Below are 27,887 nucleotides of genomic sequence, written 5' to 3' on the forward strand. Positions count from 1 at the left end.
TGAATATGAAAACAAGGCTTTATTTACTGGTAAGAAACTGTCCTTTAGCACAGGGCATTGAACCTGGTGGAACTTTTAGGGAAAATCTCCCATGTACACTTGGCCTATACAAACAAAGACTGACTGTTTATTGTGAGAAAGAAATTGTAATACAGCCCCTTCTCTTGTATTAAAACATTCTCCTGTCCTCTCAGTGGATATGATGGTCATATGAGAAGTTTTCATGTTACATTTTGGTAGTATACTGTAGTATACAGTAGACGTGTAGCCAGGAATGCACAACAGAATTATTCTTACTACTTTCAGGCTTTGCAAGCCATTGGGTGCTGCTTTCAACATACTTTGCAACCAGAAAATTGAGTGTTATTAATTATCATGGTCAACTGTCATATTCTGGAATAAAAGTATTTTGTGTAATGACCTATTACAGTCCAAAACAATCAATATGTGGAGCAAAACTTTGATCTGTAGTTTGCTCTTAATAATCATCTATCTTGTAATTGTAGTTGTAGTCCAGTGCATCTGTCAACTCAATCTCTTCTGGTGGGGTTGTGTTCTCTTCAAAGGTTTCCCCAAGGGGCCAGGAGTCATACCATGGGGTTGTACTTTCTGTGGTAGATGGAAGTGAAGTTGTGGTGGTCATGGTTGTGGTAGGAGGTGTCGTTTTGCTGTCCATAAGTCTTTGCTGCCGTAGGCGGCGGATTCTCATTAGCCGTAATCGACGGAGACGAGCCCTGTTCATGTCCCCACCGTTACTGACAGGAATTTGGTTACTGGATTTAGAATTTGGGATTTGGTTACTGCCGTGTGAAAAGTGCCGCCCACCGCCCCTGTTGCCACTGCTCAGCAACCGGATGGGCCTATTGCCGTGGAGAGCCATGATCTGTTTGATGCGGTCCCAGTTAGACTTGTTGAGGTCAAAGTTGCACAGGGTAGCACCTGGGTCAAACCCCACCACACATAGACGGGTGAAGGAAGAGTAGCCGTCTGCTCTGGCAGTTACACGGTACTCTCCAGGGTTTAGAAGTCGCCAGTAATCTCCAGATTCACCTAAGAGTAGAAGTCTTTTTTATTGATACTTTAGTACACAAAAAACAGTACAATTTCCAGAACTACAGAAAATATCTCACCTGTCCTGACATCATGGTTGACTCCCTCCACAGAGACAGTGGCGTTGGGAATAGGGTTTCCCTCTTTATCCCTCACAACTCCCTTAATGCCTCGATGCACCTGGGAAAGAGACCATGGTTAATGTAAGGTTACGGAGGGCAGTGTTGTAGTACTCGAGTTTGTAAAAGAAAGCACTCAGACTAAAGTCTCAAGTCAGAGTCCAAGACCACATTTTAAGCATTTGGACTTGGCCTGGACTCGAATGAGATTGTCTTGACTAGTAATAGAAAATATGGTCCTGGATTCGGTCTTAAGACTGACTTAAGTACTACAACACTAGTGCAGAGTTCTCGAAGTCCTACTGTACCTACAAGGTTCCCTTTCGAGAGAACTTGACGCATGGCATTGACACTATGGGATCGCCTTCAGCATGTGCTGGTGTCTGAATCATGTGTGAAATCACTGCAATCCTATTGGCCGACGGAGGTCAGGTGATGAAGTATAGCACATCATCAAGACCATAAAAGGGCACCTATGTCACAGAATCCCCAGCTCTATATCTTTAGAAGCAGCATGTCTGTTTCAGTACGATTGTCAAAATTGTAAGTCCTGTTTGACTGATTTAGTTTAGATACTAATAGTACTAAAACAATACAAGCAAGCAATTTAAGAGATGTGTGTCAATGTGCCCACTTTATTATGGGTGATGACTCACAGAATCTCTGTTTGTTTAGGAGTGGAGCACGCACTCAGTTCTGGAGGGGGCACAATAAGAAAGCTCTACTCCTGACTGGCTCTCTTCTCGAGGGATGAGGGTCAGACATCTGCTCGCCACTGATTCAAGACCTGCTGTGAGGCAGCCTTTGATCATGAAGATTGCAGGTTGAGTTGGTATTTGAGACAGATGTTTCCCTTTCTCTTTCTCCCGACCCCATGTCCCATTCTGGATCTGGAAGCTTGCTCTGCTTCTGATGCTCTCAGGAGATTATTTTGCCAACCCTGTCACTTCGGTATTTCTGGGAGTAGCAGCAGGGCTCTACAGTGCGCCCATTTCACTCGCACATGCGAGTAAATATTTGGGCGTGCGAACGTGAAAAAATATTTGGGCGCACTCGTGCGAGTGACACAGCATTTTTCTATAGAAACAGCTGCAAATACATCATCATGAGGAGGGGCAGAGTAGGACTCTATATTACCGGGAGATCAGTTATTTAGGCCTAAATCTTCAGTAGCTAGCAGAGCATATGAGCGGAGTGGAGCGGTGAGAATCTCCGCTCATCGCTCACGGAACTGTTCACCCCTCCGCTCCCCCGCTCAAAGCTACAGCAGGCCGCTCCGCTCATTTTCGCTCAGCGCTCAACACAGTTTGCTTCGCGCTCCACTAAAAACGCCCCCCGCTCGCTCCAAAAAAGGAAAAAAATCTACATGTATATCACTTGTAGCGGTCCCCAACCTTTTTTTGCGTCACGGACCGGTTTAATATCAGACAATATTTTCACGGACCGGCCAAGGTGTGGCGGATAAATACAACAAAATAAAATGATACGAACGGCATAAAAAATGGGGTATTTTTTTTAAATAGCCTATAATAATAAACGTGAATCCAATGTGTAGGCCATACTAGCAATTTTATTAGCAGCGTCCTCTAACATCGCGCCTAAAGACAACTGAGAAAGTCTGAACACAAACAAAATGCCCCCAAAAGAAAAAAATCTCCATGTTTTCGGTGCTGATGCGTTCATGTAACATGTAGGCAAGGGTGGCGCTGCCAATAACGCCTAAAAGCTGTCACAACGAACCGGCAAAATTAATGATTATGAATATGTAAAATATAGCAGGAGACATTTTAATTGTTTACTAATAAACCATTTTTTTTTTATGTCTGTGTCGGCTGGAAAGATGCTGACTCGCGATCTTCGCAGTATTGAACGCCCCAGAGAGAAATGCACATTTCATACAGATTACATAAGAGAGCAGTCTGTTTTCTTTCGTTTTGAATTGTTCTGTTTAAAAGTAGACATTTCAAGCTTTATATATATGTCTCAGGTCTGTCAGGCAAGTAGGCTATACGCTGAGTTTCGGTTCATTTATGAGACAAACTCCAGGTTCACCCGCCGGCGCCTTCATGTCGTGATTATCTATTTTCTAATATATTTACATATTTATTAAATCCAGACAATTGGTTGATGAAACATTGATCAAAATTAAGATACAATTAATACAAAACGAAATTAAATTTAAAGACAGGCTTTGTGCTTTCTGTTTGAGGTCTCAGTGAAAGTTTTAAAGCAGTCTTTTAGTGCCGCTTTCAGAGCGCTCACGTCCGTAACGGAGAACTATCCCATCTGTAACATTGTTTTTTTGTTTTTTTTTTGTGAAATAAATTTCTAAATAAATGCGACTTGAATAGTGTGTTCGAATTTAAAAGACTTGGCACTGCGCGGCACGCCGCCGAGCTGCACGTCCGGTGTGCGACCCCCTTAAGAGTACACACACCGGCGGCGCCTTTCGGCGTCTGTCCGCGGCGGCTCAGGACCGTGTTCAAAATCCTGCCGCGCCACAGAGCGCCATTTACATAGTTTTATATTAAATGTACATGTATGTGTCTCAAATCGTAGTTAATGTATATACGGACTTCACCCTGTGCTGCAATATACATTTAGTTTTATATTTATTTACAGAAATCAGAAAATTGCTGATGTTATTGGATTTTCAGGTGAGAGTTGTCCTAGACGTGGCGCAGCGCGGCGCTGAGCTGCGCGTGCGGCCGCCTTTATAGTCCAGTGCGATGTTTTTTCTTCTTCATGGCGCATTTTTTGACTGATGCGTGGCGTGAGCGGAGCGGAATTGGAGTGGGAAATAGGGCGACTCTCAGTCCTTTTGAAATTGCCGCTCTGCGCTCTGTCCAAGATCCGCCCGCTCGCGCTCCCCGCTTGCTCCCGCTCCACTCCGCTCACATGCTCTATAATGATAAACTTATACAACAAAAATGACTGTGCCCCCGAATATTTGTCTGTGCTCCTAAATTTTTTTATTTAGACGCACCAGTGCACCTTGTTCAAAAAGTAAGTGTAGAGCCCTGAGCAGTCTCCAGCTGTATTTTTCACCATATCTTTGTGGAGCGATGTGGTGTGGTGTCCGCTTCCTCTTACAGAGAGTATTATGACATTATAGGTTGTCGGAGCAGTTGGCCCCCCTGGACAGTTTTGGGGACTCCCCTTGCAACTAGTCCCCTCGGTCAGTATGTTCAGTTGTTCCCTGCCAGCAAGCTGTTTCAGGGCACTAAAAAAAGGAGACCATTTTCACCTGCAGAGAATGATTGGAATCATGGTAACTTCTGTCAATTTTATCTCTGTGGAATGAGGTTATAGGACTCACTTCAGCGGGTTTGCTTTGGGGGCAAATCACACCAGTATGGAGTTGTCCTTTCTCTGTGGAAGACCCCGGCGTTGCCTAGGGTCCCAAGTTTGGGGCATGTTGCCATCGCAAGACTACCATGGCAAGTCAAGTCACCTTCATTTATATAGTGCTTTTAACAATATGGACTGTTTCAAAGCAGCTTTACAGTGATAATAGGAAATTAAAGTAACAGAGATTGTTTTGGCTTTACAGCAGCTCTAGAATAAAGTTATTGTCCAGCTAAAGTTAGTTTTGATCAATTCACTTCCGTTGCAAAGATCATTAGTTATTAACTTAGGGGCCGCTTACACCACACCATTCTGACAGAAAACCCTTAATGCGCTCCGGCCCGCTCATTCGCACAACAACAGTGCTTGGTGGCTCAAGAACGCAAATCTTGAAATTGGTTCCAAGGTGCAAGCCTTGGATATATCATGGTGGACACCCCCTTCACAAGTTGGGCTGCGGTCTTAAAGTGCCGTCCAGTCCATGGCTGCTAAGAGGCAACCATGTGTTGGTCTGGCAGACAACACTGGGATAGTCTTCTATAAATTCTAAATTCCAGATATGAGACCGTTTCAATGGTAGCTTAAGAGCAGGGGTTTCACTCTTGTGACCCTCTTCAAGCCATAAGGGTAACACGCAGATGTTTAGTACCCTTTCTCTGTGGAATGCCCTGGCATTGCCTAGGGTCCCACTCTTGGGGAGGGTTGTCATCGCAGGATTATCACGATGGACACTTCCTTCGCAGGCTGAGGTGTGGTCTTGGATAGCCGTCGAGCCCTCAGTCTCACAGTCTCTAAAAAGCACTGTCCTTCAATTAGACATTAAACAAAGGTCTTGACTCTCTTTGGTCATTAAAAATGCCATGGCACTCCTCGTAAAGAGTAGGGGTATAACCCCAATGTCCTGGCTAAATTCCCACCATTGGCCCTTATCAGTCATGGTCTCCTACTAATCCCCATCCATTGAATTGGCTCTATCACTTTACTCTCCCCTCTCCACCTATAGCTGGTTTGTGATGAGTACACTGGCGCCGTTGCACTGTGGCTGCTGTTGCATAATCCAGGTCAATGCTGCAAAATAGTGCATAATAAAGTGCTATAAAAATGCTTAATTCATTTATTCATTCATTCAAGTTTACATGGCCGCCGTTTCGGCTTGTCATGTCCACATTGATGGATCTGAAACCAGGTTACATTCCAAAGGTGCCTTTTTTGACTGTGCATCCGTCGTTCTTCAAGCCTTGTTCCCTCTGCCGATTGATTTGCCAGAGCAGGAGAGACTTCACCTCTTATGTCTAGTCAGGGCACAAGGGATTCATGTTGACCACTCAGGAAGTGTGGTTTAAATCTGATAAACTATTCCTGCCACCAAGCAGGGATTTTCGCATTGCATTGTTGATGCAATTTATTTAGCCTCATAGGGCAAAAGCCCTGCTTGGTGGCAGGAATAGTTTATGGCAGGAATAGTTTATGGCAGGAATAGTTTCGCCACTAGGCACCAAAGCCCACTCCAATAGGAGTGTGGCCTCTTCTAAGGTGCTAGCTAAGGGTGCCTCTTTACAAGATGTTTGTGCTCTTGAGCTGCGGAGGCATGCGTGAAGAATGGCAAACCGACTTCTTGCGGATGGCAAAGCAGCTGGTCTTCTCTGCACACATTCATAGGGTCAACAGTTTGGATATGGTTTCAACCCCAGGATCTCAGGTCATTCTGGGGTAATTGTTCTTCAGTGGCCATAAGGTGTGTATCTATCAGTGATGCGCGGGTTGATCCGAAATGAGCGGGTGCCTGCGGTCACCCGCGGTTACCCGCGGTTACGAGTCATCCAAAAATATTTTTAATGATATTCGGGTCGCGGTCGGTCGGGTCGTTTGAAATAAAGATGCCAATTAAACCTTTGTAATTTATATATTACTAGACACTATTTTCAATGAAATACATAGGTCTACACTTTATTGGCTGAATAACTGGCAAGAAGTACGATGACGCACGAGCTCAGTCTGCAGGTAGAGATGGAGGCGGCAAGAGAAAAGGTGAAGACTGGGGAGTGGAAGCTGTGGGAGTGTGGGAGACATTTGCCGAAATAATGAAAGATGATGACCAAAGTGCTCTTAAGGTATAACTTAACTAAAGGTATACTACCACTAATGTATAGGCTATCATTGCTAGGCGTCTTCATCATCCACTTGCGAGGCAGAGCTGCTGAGAGGCAGAGGCGCTGGCGCCCTCCTAGCAACGGCGCTGTTTTTGGTAAAACATGATTTTGACGACGTTTTGTTTTATTGAAAACTCTTTTTAAAAGATTTTCGTTTTGTATAAATTGTATCTTAATTTTGATCAATGTTTTATCAATCAATTGTCTACTTTTAAACGAAAATATTCAAACCAAAATAAATAGGCTACTCTCTGATTATGTAATCCAAATGAAATGTGCATTTCTCTCTGGCGTTCATGGCGAGTCCGAATTGTCAACTTCATCTTTGCAGCGACACAGAAAACACCAGTTTATTACTAAAAAATTAAATGTCTCCTTGCTAATTTAGACACATTCATAATCATTACTTTAACCGGTTCTTTGTGGCAAGCTTTATGCGTGCGGTCATAACGCTTATTATCCATAGGCTATAGCCTATTTAAGTAGGCTAATTAAATTAATATAAAGGGGCGATTTGTCCACGAATGGCTTAAATGAACAACTACTAGTCGACTAGAAAAAAAAATAATAATAGTCGGAGGTAGCCCTTATTCCACATATTTTCGAACCAGCAGGCCATTCTGGGTTGAGCGAGCGACCCTGCGGAATGAGTGAGCGGAGCGGAATAGGTTCAGCTCTCCGCTCACGAGCTCGGAACAAACCCGAACCTAGCTGTCTGCTGAACTTGCACAGAAACATCAAAATAGACATAGCCAGCTTTTTAAAATTGTTGTTAAAACTAAACATTTAGACTATTTACAAATTATGAGCTTATTGACGATTTTTTATAATTCTTGACAAAATTAGAATAGCCTAGGCTATATTCTTTTTTTTTCCAACGACGCAACGAAGAGCATTTACTACTTTAAAAAAATGCGGGTCAGGAAGCGGGTCGGGTACAATATTTTTTTTTTTTTTTTTTTGCGGTCCGAGTTGCGGGCGGGTTAGTTTAAAACGTCGGTCGGGTGCGGGTTGTTTATACATTGACCCGCGCATCACTGGTATCTATGCATACTCTCACAACCTTGCTGGCATTTTTCACTTAGCCTATGAGGCGCACGGTCTTCTAAGATGCTCATATTAGAGGTTTGTGTTGCGGCAGGCTGGTCCTTTCCGCACACATACATAAGGATTACAGTTTGGACATGGATTCGGACCTTGTTGGTCAGGCATTTGTTCAGTATGGCGGCATGGGTATTAACATTCTCATAGCTTCAACACCACAACGCAGCATTGAGTTCCCTCTAAAGGGAACATCTCTGGTTTACATATGTAACCCGGTTCCTCACAAGATGCTGCATTGCTTTGCCATACTTCCTGCATGCCTTTGCAGCTTCTACAGACAATTAGAATCTGGTAATTCAGTGAATTAGGTGCCCTTTTATAGGCTTGATGAAGCGCTACGCTTTGTCACCTGACCTTCATCGGCCTTCATAGGATTGACGTGATTCAGAAACCGGTGCATGCTGAATAGCATCAAGGCCATGACGCAACATCTCATTCCCTTCTCAGGGAACCGTGTTACATACTTAATAGAGACGTGCTTCTCTGTTTTTAAACAATTGTTATGGTCTCATGATGTGAATGTGAACAGCTTACCTGAGCCATGAAGGTCAGCAGGGCCTCTCTGTTATGCTCCCATTCTCTTAAAAGTTCACTCTGATGAGGGAACTTATCACATCCCAAGAAAATTGACAGTTCAAAACAGTTAGTGTGAAGGTAGCTGAAGTCATTCATACCTACAAGAGAAGAAGGGACAGGAATTAGTCACTAAAAGCCCTGATATACTCACAGTAAAGTTATTTTTCATTCTTCGCTTATGTTTGCACGAGCTTTGCAATTCGGCTCTCCATTCAGTTCGCATTACGTTTATTTATATACCACTTTATACAATAGATTGCTTTAAATCAAGCAGCTTTGCATTATTAAAGATGTGACAGAGTGACAGTGACAAAGTTGATTAGAATTAAAAATGAATTGTCTACTATAAAGATGTCGAACTTGACGTACTAAACAGAAGAAATAACCAGAGAAGATTTATGTCAAAGGTAGAGCCTCAATGCACACTAGGGCTGCACAATTAATTGCAATGAAACCGCACGCGATTTGGCAAAGGCTGCGATTATTTTATGCGCAGCTTGTCAGTGCAGTGCGGCTGATCGGTAGTAAATGCTGCTCCATCTGAACGCCAGAGGGCGCTCTCACGCAGACACGCCAAATATGCCCCGCCGCAGAAGTACAATAACACAAGTCATTCCAGGAAATCCCTATCGGGCATCATACTATCTGTAGCTGAATAAACAGAAGATTGAAACCCTTTGATTGATAAACATGACTAATAAACACACAACTGCCTTATTCTGTGTAAGAAGCCACATCATCTCACAGGAAAGATGTTTGACGCTTGTTGCTTATTCAAAAGTGACTCAAACTCACAGTGCTTTCAGATCACAGCGTTTACAGAGTTTTGCCCTGGTTTTGTTCAAAATGGCGTCACACAAGTTCGTTCTTATATATAAGTTTATCGGTGCCTTAACGTGTCAAAGCAGATTCAATTTGATCTGAAAGATCCTTCTAAATCAGGGGTGTCCAATCCAGCACTTGGAAGGGCACCTTCCTGGAGAATTTAGCTTCAACACTAATTAAACATGCCTGAACCAGCTAACAAGGTCTTCCGGATTTTTAGAAACTTCCTGGCATGAGCAGGCTGAAGCAAATCTTTACAGTAATATGGCCCTCCAGGAGCAGGATTGGACAGCCCTGTTCTAAATTGATGTTCCACACAAATTCCTAATGCTTACTTCCTGGGATGGGCTTCCACTTGGCACGGTTGACAATTCCCAGCCCACCTGTTGGGTCATCACTATGGCATCCTCCCTGATAGGTTTGAGTCATGGTGCGGTGAGTAGAAGCATAAGAAATGGCCAACCAGCGAAACAAAGACTGGTCCTCAACCACTCTGATCTCTTCCCCTGGTTCACCCTCTCCATATCCCTCTGGATATCCTTCTTGATAGCCCTCATGATACCCTTCAGAGTGACCCTCATGATGATACCTTTGATTCTCATCATGGTACCCTTGGGTCTCATCGTGATACCCTTGGGTCTCATCGTGATACCCTTGGGTCTCATCGTGATACCCTTGGGTCTCCTCGTGGTATCCTTGGTTCTGATGGTGGTACCCATAACTTTCTTGATGGTATCCATAGTTTTCTTGATGATATGCATGGTTTTCTTGGGGGCCACTGTAGCTCTCCTGATGGTATCCAATGTGAAGGTAAGGGTTGGGCTCTTCTTCCTCTTCCTCATACTGTCGCTTCCGTCTGTTCGCTCTGGAGTTGAGTTTTTTCTCCATATCCTCAGACTCCTTGGTGAGGCGGTGCATGTCGAAGGGGTATGTCACCAGTCTCTCACCACCCTGCAGGTTGGCACCAAGCACAAATGGATGACTCTCCATCCAGGAGATAAGGGCAAGAGTCTCCACTGCAACCTGAAAGGAAGAACATAAAGAAAGAAAAAACGTTAGTACTGGTCCTCTAATCTAATTGGTCAAGCTCAAGGTGTTCAAGAGTATGTGAGTGGTGCTTTGATTCATTAAATGAACACATATAACATAGAATTATTTCCTTACTGAACCATTGCTTGACAGAATACCCTCAGGTATGGGTACATGGTGATTTGGTGTCAATTTGGGCACCATGCCCTTATCCTCTGCATCCCAAAGAATGTTATTTATGTCTGGAAAGTTCTGGAAGATGTCACGGCCATCTTCAGTCCAGTGTCCTAATGTCCAGCTGCCCAACTCTGAGCCCTGTGAAACAAAGTTATGTTACTTACATACTTTAGTGAGATAAAAATGTCACAACACCATTTATATTTGTACATTTGGCAGATTGTTTATCCACAATGATTTGTCTATTATTAGTCAGTTTGCATGTTCCCTTGGAATTTAACCTGTCTGGTTGATCAAGTTGATGTTTCCAGGTCCAAACGCTAAAATCAGATCATATCCCAAAAGCAAACAAAAAATGATGCTAATATGTGAAAAATCTTAATCCTATGGATTATCTTCATTACAAAATCTCAGATGACTAGACTGTAGCTATATGCTTTTTTCTGAATCTGTTTAAAAGCAGTAATTATTTTATCAATTCCTGCCTAGTGATGCAGAAATTACATCTTTCACTTTTAACTTTTTATACATTTTTAAACGCACCTTCTCAAAAGCTCTCATGTGGCCATCAGGATTAACTGATGGCACCAGATGAATTCGTGTCTCATCCACAAGGTGGCGCACTCGAGGGTTGCCATCTTTATATTCTCTACACAGGTACTGCATGAGCATCAGAAGAAGCTCTCGTCCCAAAGCTTCATTACCATGATAACCTGCTGTGTACCTGAACTCTGGCTCTCCTGAGGAAAGATAAATGGATAATGAACACACTCACATTGTTTGTTTCTCCACCTCGTTAATGTTAAAATCTCTAATCTGATAACAAATTATTTAATGACCAATACCTGTAATATAACCAAAACGGAATAATAATACTGTTTCTTCCATACCTACTCTGATATCCCTCACCTGTTTCATGCATCCCAGGGTTATCAGTAATTTCCATGGCATAAATTTCTAGCCCTTTAAAGCTCTTGCCCAAACTGTAGAATCTGGTGATGTTGGGACACTCCTCAGAAACTGATTTCATGAGCTGTGACAATAGGAAAAGTAAAAAAAATTGAGCAATTACCGCACATTTAGTCATTTGTTGCAATCCATAAGCCTACTAAACTTCTGTGTGTAACTCATTCCACATGGTTTGTGCTACAAATATGTGCTACACCTTGAATCTTATAGCTTAGAAACACAGAAATTCTCTGGCAGCCACCCACAACATCCTATCATAAAGACCAGTTTTACATTTTCTTAAATTGTAGTTTATTCTTATATATTTTTTGCCATTCATGAACTTTTAAGACTCCAGGAATTTGGCGCTCTCCCATCACCTTCTCCATGTCTAGGTAGTTGTGATGGGTGTAGTCCAGGTCATCTCGATGTATCACTTCATTCTGACTCTGGTGCTGGCTGAGAGGATCTGAGTAAAGAACAAATGCACAATGTTGATTAATATAAACTGTTGATGCTAAAAATGTGCCCGAAGCCGAATACCTTATTCGGAAAGGCACGGATGATGGCTTCAAAGGGAATAATGAATAATTTTGCCTAATAATAGAAAAAATATTTGGCTGACACAGTCACTCCTTGTTGAATAACATGTGTGCCAGGGGATAGAACAAAATTATACTTAAACAAATCACAAATCAAATAGCCGTGTTGCTGTCTCTATGCATCTCTCAGAAATCCGAATTTGGCAACAGAAATATCAACTAAAATACCACATCATACACATGTTCTACTATTTGATATGTATATTTAAATGATTTAAACCTTGTACGATATGATACATGAATGAATGAAATAAGCATAGCTTGATCGCAATCGCAATTTTCAACACTGAACATTTTCTTTCAACTTCTACTTTCACTTATCAGCTAAAGTCTGACTTCTCTTATTTGAGGTTATGGGTGATTGTCAAGCGGCAACCTTCCGGTCTCTCTCTTGAATCCAACACGGAAGTGACTTAAACAGCAATTTATCGACTGGCCGCTAGAGACAGTCTCCCAAAGAGAGTCAATCCCATAGACCCCCCATGTTAAAGGTGCTCTAAGTGATGTCACGCGTTTTTTAGGCCAAAACATTTTTTGTCACATACAGCAAACATCTCCTCACTATCCGCTAGCTGCCTGTCCCCTGAACACACTGTAAAAAAACGCGGTCTCTCTAGACACCACAGGCTCCACAAACGGCAACAAAAACAAACTGGGCTCACCCGCACCACGAAACACAACAAACAGTGCTCCAGCCAATCACCGACAAGAAGTATTTGAGGGGTGTGGTTTGGGGGTTAGTGCGCGTGGACATGAAGGGGGTGTGGAGGAGAGACGAGAGAGAAGCATGAAGAAGGAAGTTTGAATTATGGCCGACACACGACTAAAGAGACGACATTCCGATGAACAAATTGTAAAGAAGAGGGACAAGGATAAGGAACGCGCGAAGTCCCGAATTTACACCGGAAAAACCCTCGAAATGTGGCGAGAACTTTCTAAATTGACGTTCATGTTCGCCAAACCAACACAAGGATGTAATTAGCTAGAACTATGCAGTCAGCGTTAGCTTTGGTGAATACAACATATATGTTTCAGCTAGCGATCAATCTCTATTGTAAATGGTCAAGCAAATTCACAGTAGGGCGACAATTTGTGTGAATTATTGTTTTCACCCACTGTTTGTTATGGATTTGAATGTTCATTTATAGGCTATTGACAACTTTGACAAAATTTGTTTACGACGCCGCCGTTGTTTATGCTCACTGGGAAACGCGAAGCTAACATTATCTTGCTATTATTGCGTCCTTGTATGGGAGCTATAGTTATAGTTATAACCTCAGGTGGCGAAACGATTTTAAGACAATGTTTCTCTTTTTCTGCATTCTGTTCTGCAATATATAAAAGCATTTATCTAACTTGGTGACATTACACATTGAATGAAGTATCAGTAAAACTTAACTTTGTTTTTAGTGACTACTTTGACTTTCCTTTATGCCGGAAGGGAGGGGAGGAGGGAGGAGACGGGATGAGGAGGAGGGAGGGTCTAGCTAGCCTCCGTTTTGTTTGACAACAATTCGAATGTCAACACTCCCGGCATCACTTAGAGCACCTTTAATATGCCCAACTTTACAGCAGGAAAAAAATATGTTTACAGCCTGGTACAAAAAGTGGTTTTGGTCTATAGCTAATTTTGCCCTTCATGACAACTGTGCGAATTTTTATTTAACGCATCCGTTTATATTACATTAAACCTTAAAGCTCTGCATAATTAGGGGCGTGGCCACTTGAGTGACAGGTGGATTGCCGCTGCTGTCACTACAAGCCGTTTGTCTGCTGTCTGTTAGCCGTCACGTCACCTCAGCTAATCCCGCCTCTTTGCCCATTTTCGGTTATCCAGGAGTGACGCGCTTGACGTGCTGCCAAAGATGGCGACGGCCAGCTCTGCCCACTTTGAGCTTCAAAAATGCTCTTCAGAAACCCATGGGTGATGTCACGGACACAGCGGCCATATTTTTTTTATAGTCTCTATGGTGATTGTCCTGACATAACTGTACACAAAGTTCCTCTGGAAAATTAAGATGTTTTATGAAACATTCAGTATTATTGTTTTAATTAAAAGATATTTAAATATTTATTTATCGGGCTCGAACTCAGGTCACCCAAAGCACAATCGAATTATATCTCGAAGTACTACCTACAAGGCTATCAGCTCTAACAGTTAGAAGATCTTAACATACATGTTATAATCATAATAAAAACGTATTATTTTGAGTTATACAAGGCATATTTGTTCAATGATAACTACAAAGGAAACAGATATACATTAAAAACCATAGACATAACAGTCTTCTCAAGTAATTGTATAAATTGTATATCCAACCCACGTCCAGTTTTATCTGAATACAGATACGAATCATTTTGAGACTGTTAGAGATGCAAACATTGGCTCTGCTTTACACCCCTAGTCAGCACGCAATGCACCAAAAAACTACATCTTTGTTTGAATTTGATGCTTCCCAACAATGCTTATGTTGAGTCTAATCAAAGGTCCTGAGTCTCTCACCTGGTACTGGGCAGCCCAAAACCTCCATTCTCATACACATCGTACCATTCCAGCTCTGTGGCAAGATGCGGATGTAACGTGCCACTACCGGCTCCATAAACTGAGACAAAACTGGGGTGCTTTTATCTGAGTTGCCAAAGAATAACTGAGAGCAGAGAGAAGGGAGGAAAAAAAAAGTGACTCAAAGACTAAATACTTTTAGTTTAATAGTTTTTATTTCATATTGTATAATATCAAGTGCTGCACTTTAAGCCTGGCCTATAATAGCATGATATTAGAACCATATTAGTGTATTTGCAGACTTTGGTATGATGCTTTATTGCAAAACCATTCATATAATCATAATTGAGGTACAAAGTCATATACTTGTACATTAATTCTACTTAGTATATTTTAATTTTAAAGCAACTATGAAATATTTAGCTGACCTTCAGCTTTGGTTAATTAATATGTATTGTTTAACTACAAAAAGTAGTTTGAGATCAAATAATAACTTCTTGAAATATCAGGGTCACGGACCCCTAGTTGAAAATCCCTGTCTAGTTAATGAGTTATGACCTCTAAGCAACACAGAAAGATTTGGAAACCAAAAGGAGAAGAGAAAAAGACGGCAATCTGGCAACTTACCCATTCAGCATATCCGTCATGAAGGACAGTCCATTCTCTGCTGTCGTTACTAAATGCCACATAATAGGAAGAAACATAGTCGCTCCTGAAACAACAAAACAATAACAAGAACTGTAGATTTATACTGTTTAGATTGTTTGGTAGTTCTTAAACACAATTAACCACATGGCTCCTAAGTTTTTAATATCTGTCTTACTCTAGGGGGTCATCTCGTCCTTGGGTGATAACGCCAGTGAACTCTGTTAGTGTACGTGCGTCCAGTTCAATCCAGTGGATCTTCTCTTCAGGGTTAGCACACCATGCCCCACCATTCATATCATCTTCATCACCAGACGCCTGTTACATGAACCAATATGCTGACATTGACAACACATCTATTTCTATATACGTATATTTCTTATATATTTCAGTGTTCCGTATATACATTAGAGTATCTGTGCATATGTTTATACCTGAATATTAAGACGAGCTCTGTGTGAGCCATAGCGATGTTGAAAAACAGAGGAAGTCAGCAGCTGGTCATTGTCTATGCGATGAGACTCCATACCCAGAGGAGGACAAACTGATACACAAGACACAGACCCAGAGAAAAAAAAATATATGGATGAATGTGTTCTTTTCCTAACACATGATTTGAATAAAAGTATCTGCTATATGAATAAACGTAAATGTGATTGACACAATATGTATCTGTGCTTTCTCACTAAGCACTCTGCTAAACTTTCCTGATGGCACCTCATTTTTACGTTTAGATTTATGTCCTTAAATTATACTTGTTCTTTTCTTTGTGTTCTAAAATGTGTTCCAAGTAAATATCAATTAATTTATATATATATCATTGCTATTTTATGTACTACTTTATTCATTTTTATTTTTTTATCATTTTAAAATTGAAGTTTTGATGTCAATATATACAAATATGAAAACATATATTATATATTCAATATTAGTTTGAACTATCAAGGTAAATGGAAACTATATAGACAAGACTATACAGATACACAATAAACTCAAAGATATAATGAAACAACAATAGATTAATAACATATTTATCTTTTTTTTATTATTCAAAACAATACGTTTTTAATATAATAAGTGCTCTGCCACTTATTGTCTTCATTCAGAATAATGTGCATTAAGATGAAGGACTACATCCATGCATCTGCGCAGGGAGGACATTTGGAATTTTCTTTGAAAAGAACCAGCTGTTGAAATAAAGCAGGATTTGGCTGGATTCAGCATCTGCAATGACTTAAAAACAACTGAAGTCTTCCAAAAGTGTTTTAAGGTAACTACTCACTTGAACCTAATGAATGCTTCATCAAGATCTCACTATTTCAATTATATTTATGTTGACATTATGTCTAAGTCACTGAACTGAATGCCAAAATGTTGCATTTGTTTGGTAAGATCTGCGGCCAGAACTGAGAGCTGGGAATGCTCTTACATAAGTTTGTTGCATGTCAGTATTTTATTATTTATTCACAGTCATTTTGTCCTAAGTTTATTTTTTGTCTTATGTTATCTATTAAGTGATAAAGCTAATGGCAAGCATCCCATATGGCTATAAGCCCAAACCGAGTCCTACCACTCACTTTTAGGCTCTCTGTACACGCGTGGTGGAGGTTTCTGAATCCTGCGTTCTCTCTCCTCCTCTTCTTCATGCCTCTTCTCTTCTCTTTCTGGGACGACAAATTATTGGGAAAAACACAAAGTTCATCATTAATGCTATGGATTCATGAGCAAAACATGAAGATAAAGCTGGTAGTTAACTGCTGGTAGTCAGTGTTGTTACTGTTATCTAATTAAAATTATTAAAAATCTTTTTTGGTTTAATTAAACTTTAAAAAACTTAAATGAAATTGAGAAATTTTGCCTTGACAGCGACTTGAAATAAATAAGTGAATAAATAGAAATAAAAATAAATAAATAAATAATGGCAAAGGCACATAAAGTTACTAAAAATTACTATGAAAAATCAAAACAAAAAAGCTCATTCAAATTATCATAAATACCATAATAGCACTAATAAATAATTTTATAAAACAACACAGCTGGAAGTGAAATTTCCAATCGTGAAAAAAGTGAAATCGGGCCAAAATGGTTTTGTAAGGCCGAAATCAGTGACTGAAACAGACATTTAATTACCACTTCTCCAATGGCATGTCAGTCACGCTTTAGATTAGGTTACAATTTCACTAACTTACTATTAACTATGACTATGACTAAAACTCCTAATTACCGCTTATGGTAATTGTGCTTTGTTTCTTTAAATATTAAAGCAAAGTCTCAACTTTAAAATTCTGTCGATATTTTTTTAACAAAATTCAAACAATAAATGTCGTTCTGCCGTTCTTTAATATGGCGAGACAGATCACTGTAGCCATACATGAACCGATCATCTCATCTCCTCTTTACTACTAGTTACAGCACGAAATAACCATGGGTGAACATCAGAAGGTATGTTGAAAGATACATTACAACATACCGAAATTAATCCTGTCTCATATAACAATGTCTCACCCAATCACTGTTTCGACTGGGAAAGACATAAAAAACCCAGCCTCTAGGCTATACAAATGTATATTTATATTGTATGTATATGTATATTTTCCTCAAGAAAGCTATTCAATGTCCAATGTCCAATGTCCTCAACTCATTAGTTAGCTAGAAAAAATAACTCAGCATTTTGCTAAATTGATATATGCACTGTACATTTCACATATTTTTACTTGACCTGTTAGTGATGTCTTCATTATTTAATGTATGTTTGAATAAATATGTCATGAAAACAATTTATCACAGTATATTGTCATTTTAAGGTTTATATTTGACCAACAAACTGGAGTAGAAACAATTCTGCTATTAAAAAGTTTTAATAAAAACTGCCTCATGTGCAATTTAAATGTTTGTAAAGTTAGTTTTAGCTTCTTTTTGAGTGTTGATTATTAAATAAATTTGATTAATTAATTTGATTATTTATTATTTATTTATTTTCGGTTTCAGTTTTCAGCCAAGTGCATTCTGAATTTTCAATAGTCTCTGTACATTGGAATGGGATAGGAGAAAATATATATATATATTTTAATTAGTCTTCCAAGTTTTGACATCATCCTTGCAACCCTTTATAACTATACTGTGGCATAGACGAGTGTGTAGTATCATTATTTTACATCAGGTTTAAGTATATTGCAGATGACTTCTGATTTCAGATAATGTTTCTCTCAAGATCTCCCAAACTTTCTTTCTCAGCTCGCTTACTTATTTTGGTTAATATTCAACAATATTCTGCATATAGATTTTGAATAAAAATTCCTGCTCCAGACAGTGCGAAGGATTTTGTTCAGTCTGTTCGGAACTAGAACTGAACAACAGAGTTCATGGGAATAGGGTCAGAGTTCACAGGTGTTAATGAATGCTTGTCATTCGGTAATTTCCCACAACTGTCAAAGTCAGTAATCATGTGTAAGCAGAATGTAGGGTAGCTGGAAGACAAAACAGAGGTGATTGTCATGCTAACTGTGTTATTTAAATAACTAGAAACAGAATTTGGAAACGGATAGTTATAAAGGCCCGTTGAAGACTGAGACAGTGTTGGCCAAACACGTTGATGTTTTCGATAAATAAAATAAAAAATCCAGCTCAAGATAAACCAAACAAATGGAATGAACAAAGATGTTTAAAAAAAATAAAAAGAGTGATCTTACTCATGTATTGTATGTCCAAATATCTGACTGAAACCAGTGATAGTCCAATACTACACTGGAATAAACAACACTATAACTACACTATTGTTGTGCTAAACTGAATAGCACCCACTAAGTAGTTATGGTTTTCTAAATTGTATTATTGTTCAGAATATCAGGCTACTGCGTTCTAGAGCATACATCCAAATCATGTTCAGTACAACTGCACTCTTAAATATAAAGATTTAGTTCAGAGCAAAGCAAAAATATATAAACTCTTTTTATATGAGGATAAAACACTGTACCTCTTTCCTCTTGTTCTTTTCTCCCTCTTTCCCTCTCCTCTTCCAGTTTCTTTTCTGATGACAAAACAGAAAGCAAGGGTATAAGTGAGAGCACAACATAACAGAGTCAGTGTCACACATTGAGCAAGTACAGACGGATTCAAAGAAGTTGAAAGGTGTTTTAAAAAAAGAAATTATATAATGACTATGTAATGAATAAGAAATTCATTGAGCTTTTGGGTCATAAATCAGATAATACATTTGTGACATGGATCATGTGAACACATTAGTAGGTCAGATTGAAGCAGAAGATGCTCTTTGGATCATTCTTAAATCATGCTGGAAAACACGATCGTGATGTTTTACAGAAACTTGTGGAGATCATTAAAGCAAAAGAGGACAAACCAAATACTAAATTCAAAATATGTAAGAAAATATTGTCTGAAAGTCAGATTTCCAACTTAAGTGAATTAGATATAAACTGATTCAGATAATCAAATAAAAATTGTTCCTGCCACATTTTCCTTAAGGCTACAATCTTTTCCTGCACGAAATTCTGTTTTTATACCCTAATAATAACAGACACTGTCTGTTTTGTTTTTCTCCTGGACAGAGTTTTGTTTCCTAATAAAAATTCCCTTTATCTAAAATAAGGGCTCCATGCACGCACATCCTGATTTTGCTGAGTTAGACGCGTTCCTGGGTCAACATGTTTTGTTGATCCTGGAAAAACATTCCTGTCCAAAAATGTAATCCTAACCACATCCCTACCCCTAAACCTAACCCTTTCCAATAAGTTATCCCTAAAATCTGAGGGAAATGATGTGTGAATAACACTAATATAGAAGCACCTAAACCTTGTTGTAAGCCTAAACTTGACATAAACTGTGTCCCTCAAATCTGATTGGTTGATTGGAAATGTTGTTACAGGATCAACAAAGGTGTTGATCCAGGAACACGCTGCATTTGGTAAAATCAGGTTCTGCCTCCATGCATGCACCCCATATCATATTGCCTCTTAAAACCTGCTAACAAGGTAAACTGTATAAGGGTTGTTATGCATATACGTTTTTTTTGTTTGTTTGTTTTTTTGTTTCTTGAGTAAGTTTTAGTTGGGGAGGAGATGCAGGACATTATAGTATTCTGGTTAAAAAAAACAAAAAAAACATTTCCACTGACATTTTCATTTAACGGCAACATGATCTAAAATGATCAGCTTCATCTTAAGCGGCACCTCTGTGTCTCTGCAGGTGTTTATTTAAGGTCAGAAATGACAGGTCACACTTTCTGTACTCTCATTAAGAAAGAGGGAGGCCAGCACCTCTCATGCATGTCTCACTGTATGTTTGTTTTCTTTTCAAAATGAGTATCAAAGTAGTATGTACTGTACCATGTCCATATTCATATTCTTCATACCAGTTGTTTTCAAATGGAGGGACGGTGGGCTCCTCTGTGACAAAAGAAAAGAAACGTAGGTTAAGTTTGCGAGATATACTGAGAGTACAGTAAAGAAACTTTAATGACTCATAAAATGTTTGCTAATTGTCTGTTGCTGTTGGTTTGCTGTCTTTTGTAAGACATTGCGGATTTTTAATGGTGTAAAAACAAGATCTTTCATGAGATGGGTGTATATTGTGGTAAGAGTTTTATTTGATTCACACATAAATTCATAGGGTGTTTAAATTCACTCCTTTGTAACAGATGGTTTTTTTTGTTTTTTTTAAGTCTGAGACAGCAGAAAGCCATTAACCCAACTGCTAATTAAACCTACTTTTTTATAAAATCGTCTGTTTTTATTATGTTTTGAAACTATAGTTACAATTACAAAATGTGAACTTAAAGCAATTTTAAGACATAGTAAGTCGTACCATTTTGCAATAATAGTTAAACAGAGAACATTTCATAAATCATAGTTTACAATGTCATGTTATTTTGAGGAGGACACAGCATTTAGAAGGAATGATCGGTTTACCTGTGGTAGTGTACTGCCGGTCATCGTCGGTAGAGCTGATCTCTTCGCCATCAGGGAAAGGCAGGTTTTCTGCCACCTCATCTGTTGCCAAAGAAAATACATTTTTATAACTTTTTTAAAGTGTGTCCTAACTGAACAATTGATCATTTGTGACTCCTGCTAACTAGCTTCAGGTCTTAATTCATGTGAAAATATAAATTTTTGGAAGACTCACATCTGGCATCCCAATAATCATCCTCATTAGTTGGACGGCCAGCAATCACAGAAGTTGTGGGTGTGGGCTCATCCACCTTCCAATAGTCATCGTCTTCAAAAAAGGAAATGTTGATCATAATAATGTACAAAGTAGTGTTTATTTACACAGACATGAGTGATATTATGCTCACATGAGTCAGGATAAGGTTGGGAATACTCATCCGTGTCAGGAGGAAAATCTGTTGGGAAATCTGTGGTTTTCTCTGTCTGAGGGTATGTAGGCTTTGCCGCTGTTGTTGTCTCCGCAGGAAATTCTATGTATACAAACAGTCTTTGTGAGTGCAAGTCAATTCCAGCCATATTCCAGATCATGGAATAAAATCATTCTACATGATCTTATTCCAGACACAGCATGTTCTCCAAAGTTGTTTGACAATGATATATGTTTCTGTAGAAGCCACAAGTCACTTTATTTTATCATTTTTTTTGTAAATCATGTTTCATAGGTGATTTCTGGGTGAAGTACTACTCTACCCATAATTCCTATAGAAACATCCACCAAACAAAGAAGTTGCTGTTACCATGCAACCATAAATTGTGACAAAAGAGCTCATCAGCAACTACTCCTGTGAATCATTGCGAATGAGTCTCACAATATTTATAACTGTATATAACAATATAACAGTTTTATATAGCATAGTTAATTTGTTTATGTCATTAATAATGCTTCATGGTTAATTAATTTGTAAAAGAATTTAAGTACTCAGTCTTGTACTTTTGTCTTTGACTCTGATTTTCTTATACCATTTTGCTTCAGATCAAATGTGTAATGTTGTTATTCATCTCTGAACTGGTTGGTTTGGTTAAGTAATCTTTATGAAGAATGTTTTAAAATCCCCAAGGAGAAAATGAGTGGAGACAATACTTCTACAGAACCAAGGCAGTCAATGTTCTGCTCCAATCACACCAAAATGCCCAGATCTAATTGAGTGAGTCATTTAATAAGAACGGCTTTTCTAACCTTCATCCCAGTATTGGTCAGGTTCAGGGTCATAAAAATCCTCATCGTATTCAATGGGCACAGTGGTTGTGGGGGCCATAGTGGTGGTGGTGGTGGTGGTGGTGGTGGTGATGGTGGTGGTCTCCTCCCTATTCTTCTTGCCTTTCTTCTTCCCACCCTTCTCTCCTTTGGCTTTCTTCTCGCCCTTGGGTTTCTTGGTGGGCTTGGGAACTTTGGGCTTCTTGGTGGGCTTGGGCTCTTTCTGTCGTTTTCCTCTTCCCTCCCTCTCAGTTTCTCTACGCATTCTCTTTACTTAAAGGACACAGAGAGAAGGAAAGAGAAGGAAAGAAACCAACTTGGTAACCATCTTGAATTTTAGGGTTTAGAAAACTGTAGTTTATATCTCAATCTATAGCCGCACATGTTGAAGTTGAAGGTTACTTTGTGGTTCGTCTCAGACTGTCTGATGCATATCGAACACAGAACTGTAATTTTCTGAAAACAGCAAGCTAATCTGATTGGCTGCACTTATGCAATTTCCATTCCAGGAAGTGCAGGTCGTGTTTACAAAGTACTGTTCTGATACAATAGGCTCTTTTGGTTGTCACATGCCGGTCAATGGTCTGTCTATGTAACCAGTTCTTGTCTAAAATAAGTTGCAAAGTGGGTCATACTTTATGCCGATTCAAAAGTTTCTGCAAGAAAACAAAAAGTTCATTTACATTATTTAATTAACTTGTACTCATCATAAATTGCTTAAAAGAAAAAACATTTCACAAGTTTATCATAGTCTTATTTTGAAGCAATAATTTATAAGAGAAAATTCAATAACAGCCATGTCTTTAAGAACATGGTATGAGGTTTTATCTGAGGTGTTGTACCTTCATGGTGTGTTCACAGCAAAACCAGAGAAAAAACATTTTAGGATCACCAAAGAACCTTTCAGTGAACACTTCTTAAAAGTAAAAAAAAAGTTCTTAATGTGAAGACATATTAATAATATGAAAAACCAATGTAAGGAGTCTTTTGTGCAATTGAAATGTTCCATGCAAATAAATGCATGGAATAAAAAAAAAAAACGTATGAATATAGAGATGTTTCACAGCTGAGACAAAAAAAAAAAAAAGTAACATTATCATCCACGAAAAACAGTCTGTCATAACCAATATCCTGCCAAGCTTAACTTATTTGAGCTGCTTGATCAAATGGAAAAGCACACTTTTTGCACACAAGTTTGGGGAAACCAATCAGCCAATTCTGGCTTTACTAAAAGTCTAGTTTCCTGCACTGCAACACTGACTCCCTCAGCCAACCCACGCTTCTTGGACACTTGTAACAGGAACATACAAAGAAAAAGGAATGCATCTGTCTACCAGGATGTCTGGCTACACTTTGATAATTCTCTCCTAATTTCCAACACATTGTTCTGGATGACTGACTAATTCAAGTATGATTCAAACAGCCCTTCTAGTTACTTCTGGCCCAGATCTGGAAACAGGAAAAAAAGTTATCTAAAAAGACTATAAATATATTTTTTTTAAAACACATTTTTACAATTTGAAATAGGCTACTGAATATATTCAAAGTGTTTCAGTATACTGACAAAACACTGAACCCAGACTGTTAAAGGACAAGTTCGGTATTTACACTTAAAGCCCTGTTTTCAGATCGTTTCTGATGAAATACAATGGTTAAGATTGAAATTTGGACAAATGCTGCTGGCCCGAGAATTTTCGGTTTCTGTGGTAGCACCCCCCCCCCACCTCCACAATGGTTGCATAGGTGCACTGGAATAATCCTTCCTAAAACGCATTAAACTTTCGTTTACAAAGACATGAAACTCACCGAGTGGTCAGGGGTGTTCACTGATATGCTCACACACAAATCACTGCAAAAGATGCTTTCCAACAGGTTTTATCGTAGTTTTTGTCCAACTCCATTGACTTGTATTGGATGAAAAACTACGATAAAACCTTTTGGAAAGCATCTTTTGCAGCGATTTTTGTGTGAGCATATCAGTGAACACCCCTGACCACTCGGTGAGTTTCACGTCTTTGTAAACGAAAGTTTAATGCGTTTTAGGAAGGATTATTCCAGTGCACCTATGCAACCATTGTGGAGGTGGGGGGGTGCTACCACAGAAACCGAAAATTCTCGGGCCAGCAGCATATGTCCAAATTTCAATCTTAACCGTTGTATTTCATCAGAAACGATCTGAAAACAGGGCTTTAAGTGTAAAATACCGAACTTGTCCTTTAAATGAATCAGAAATGTGCAGGATGGACTGTCATAATAATTGTGATAATGTTGACTGATAATATTAAGGTAAATACTTACAAAGGATGTCCAGCTTGGCCATGGCTTGTGATTCCTTGTCTCTGTTTCTGGCCACACATTTGTACATCCCAGCATTGTTCAAATTGGCATTGAGAACAATGAGAGAGGACAAGGAATTGCCATGACTGCGCACCTCGAGATTGTCATGTTTTGTTAGAATCTTCTCACCATTAGGAGAAAACCAGTAAATCTCCTCTGCATCCCCAACAACTAGGAAATAACATAGAAAAATGAATGAATTAATACTATAGCTTTAGCATCTGAGTTAGTTCAACAACAAATGCATATCCAGCCATTGCCTTATGTTTTTACTATGTATTTTATAATTTATTATAACCTGATATTATTTCATTATACATTTTATTATTTATTAAATACTCTTGCAATATATTACAAGCCATATGATAGCTCTGTGTGAAGAAATTTATATAATTCAATAAAAAGAATGACTCCTTGCACTCTCAAATCAAATATGGTGCCATTAATGTCAATGAAATTACACCTCAAGTGCAGCATTTTTGTAACAAATTAGATTTTTGCTGTCCAGTTGAGAATTTTTTTGGGCTTGTTTATTTAGTTAATGACGACTTGCATTTGACGTCTGTCCCTCACACAAAGCTATTTGACTTCAAAAGATTTGTTGCTTGTAGACCACTTTCATGATATATATATTTAAAATATTTCGTTAGTTTGTAATTTGACAGATCCAATCCGCTTTTAATTTCATTGTAATGAAAAGAGTAGCCACAATGTTCTCCAAAAATTCATCTTTTGTTATCCACAAAAGAAAACCATACGAGTTTGGAATGACACGAAGGTGGATAAATGATGACAAAATTATTATTTTATGTTTAAACTGGCCTCTCACCTTTGCACAGCAATCGTTTGTACTGTCCAACTCCAATCTTTGCATAGTGTGGGATTATCTTCACTTGTGGAACATCTAGAAAAATAAAAATTATTATTGGCTCTTCATTTCCACATTGTCAACTCATCTTTAATTGAAGCTACACTCTAACACACACACACCCAGACGGCCCAATTTTAGAGTTCATAGCCTCATATGTTGACACAGACGCTTTGGCCCTTGAAATTCATCCTGTCCTGTGTCCCAAGGGCATTTTCATCCCTGCTGGGAAAGTTTTAAGCAACATTCTTGCCTGTTGCTGTGAAGTCATTACCCACAGAGCTAGTCCACAACGCCAGTCCTTGGGAGTCTCTGAGTAATCTGGCAAAAGTTTACTTAGCTGTTTATCAACACTAGCTTGCATTGAAGGGGTTTCAGCACAGGCCTTTTTGCCATTTTTATTGCCAGAGAGAACACAAAATGATTAGGAGAAAAGCAGAAACAGGATTGTTCAATTGGAGTCAAACTCTTATTGTCAACAAAGCATGTGCACTAACTACGCCAGTTTAGGCCGACACAGGACAAATGACAGCTGTTGATGGGTTTCACCATTTCTTCCCATATGCGTAATTGTAAATCTTTTTTTTTAAATGTTCAGAAATTTCCAAAAATATTACTAGTGTTTTTCCAAGTGTTTCGTGAAGAACAGTTTGCTCATTCAACTTCAGATGGGTTCCTAAATATCAGATTTTACAGATTGTATCAAGTATCATTTGAGCCTTTTCAGTCTGACAGTCTAAGAGTACTAAATCGTCTTACAGACAGGAGCACCAGGCTAAAGCCTGGGCTGGTGGGCAGGTGTGTTTGAAGTCTATTCTACCAGAGCATCTTCAGAATGAAGAACCACAGCTAGGCCAAAACTGAGCCAAGAAGCCAAAGGTCTTGAAGTCGATGTGAAACCCTCATTTTGCTTGGTTAATGTAACATATTTCCAAATAAAACAAGATTCAACAAGTAAAAATGTTGGGCAGCACTTGATTTTGTTCACTCGTTTGTGAAAAGTTGGCATTAAATACCAAGCCTGCTAAAATAATGCCTAAAATAGCAATTGGTTGACAACATCACTGTGAGGCCATAGTGACATCAGCGGAAAAGGAAAGTCCTTTCAGAGAAAAGATAAGTTATTACATTTTGATTAAACTCTTCATGTTTGAAATTACATGCATCAATGAATCATTCACAACAAGGCAAGGAAGGAACAAGTATTAAGCAAGTGAATAAGGTCAATATATGGATTTCATGTTGACTTTAAACCCTAAAAAGCAACCAAAAGGCTCTGACTCTCCCACCATGGCAGCAACCTTTATAAAAGTCTTGTGAGAGGCTACTCTAGGGAGTGACAAATAACACTACAGATATTCCTGCCTAAGACATGTAAATACATACATTCCTATTGGGTTCTTCTCATTACTCTTTGTAATTTCACCGATCTTTCCAGTTTGTAAAAGTGAGTCTGCGTTCCTGCATTTAATGGAAATGCTGTGTTATTGAATACCAGAAGCCTGCCAGTAACCATATTTTCCAAACCTCAGCAACAGTGCTGCTATTAACCCTTAAATTAACTCCTTAATCCGAGTTGCAAGAATAATGAAGCCATCACATTCTTTTGAAACACAAGGATGAAAGTCTGTCTTCAACGTACAGTATAGAGCGGTAGTTGATCTTCACCATTTGTCACATCACGTCAGGTAAATAACTCAGCTTTTGCCTTCCTCAGTGAGTTCTCTTCTTAGACGTGGCTTCTCTAAGCGCAGGTGCAAGCTGTTGTCACCAAGAGCTTTGGTCACAAAACTGCAAAATCTCTGGCATCCTTCAAGAAGAATTCCTGTCTTTCGTAAAGTACCACTCAAAATGTGCTGTAAACTATGTGCAAAATATAACCTGTCAAAGTAAATGCAGTGTGCTGTTGGAAAACTGAATACTAATTAGCAAGTGATTTCTTTCCAAATCACCAAAAATTTGTACTTGGTTAAAGGTTCTTTTCGTTTCTTATACATTTGGGATCCTAGAGACCCCCAATGTCCCCTCTAGCCAAATTAAAACCCAATTGACAGAGATTATTGAAGCTTTCAGGGATTATTACCAAAATTCAAGATCAGCCTGATTCTTTTTATAGAAGATAAGGGTTAAACAGAACTTTAGAAAAAAGTCTTGTGTCATTTGTACCTGCTCCAGATGTTGCCTTTCTGCCCTCCACATGTTGCTCTGGAGCTGTGTGGCTGATCTCGGATTCGCTGTGTTCTGTCAGTCCGTTTACAGTCCAGAAGTAAACCAGCAGGGACAGAAAGAGAACTGATAGTGGTGCCTGGTCCCTTAGTCCCGGCATGGTGCCTTGTTCACGGCTGCAAACAGAAGGAGAGATCCACGGACAGTTTTTAGAAGGGGATGGGTGAGTGCTGGAGAGGGAGAAAGAGAATGTGAGAGAGAGAGCGAGCGAGACAGAGGGGT

General features: G+C 39.2%; 1 protein-coding gene across 1 annotated transcript; it reads right to left on the reverse strand.

Moving 5' to 3' along the window:
- aebp1b (AE binding protein 1b) lies at positions 1 to 27,887 on the reverse strand. Its single transcript, XM_082187724.1, has 22 exons — positions 27,606 to 27,887; positions 25,401 to 25,475; positions 24,533 to 24,742; positions 22,217 to 22,507; positions 21,387 to 21,509; positions 21,215 to 21,307; positions 21,001 to 21,081; positions 20,419 to 20,478; positions 19,050 to 19,103; positions 16,654 to 16,740; positions 15,511 to 15,620; positions 15,255 to 15,394; positions 15,059 to 15,143; positions 14,432 to 14,576; positions 11,707 to 11,795; positions 11,288 to 11,411; positions 10,922 to 11,118; positions 10,337 to 10,516; positions 9,508 to 10,195; positions 8,306 to 8,445; positions 1,131 to 1,230; positions 1 to 1,050 (listed from the first exon to the last, which is right to left on the reverse strand). The coding sequence occupies exons 1-22, from the start codon at positions 27,763 to 27,765 to the stop codon at positions 479 to 481; spliced, it is 3,804 nt and encodes a 1,267-aa protein (XP_082043850.1). The 5' UTR covers positions 27,766 to 27,887; the 3' UTR covers positions 1 to 478.

The sequence above is a fragment of the Leuciscus leuciscus genome (genome assembly GCF_965113295.1).
Source record: "Leuciscus leuciscus genome assembly, chromosome: 13".
In the NCBI taxonomy this organism is placed as follows: domain Eukaryota; kingdom Metazoa; phylum Chordata; class Actinopteri; order Cypriniformes; family Leuciscidae; genus Leuciscus; species Leuciscus leuciscus.

Bases quoted from the DNA above. Each gene is read 5' to 3' on its own strand.
- aebp1b (XM_082187724.1), bottom strand. From the start codon at position 27,765: ATGCCGGGACTAAGGGACCAGGCACCACTATCAGTTCTCTTTCTGTCC. The intron at 25,476-27,605 runs GTACAAATGACA...TTATTTTTCTAG, and splicing joins AAAGGCAACATCTGGAGCAG to ATGTTCCACAAGTGAAGATA. The intron at 11,796-14,431 runs GTGAGAGACTCA...TTCTTTACTCAG, and splicing joins TTTGGGCTGCCCAGTACCAG to ATCCTCTCAGCCAGCACCAG.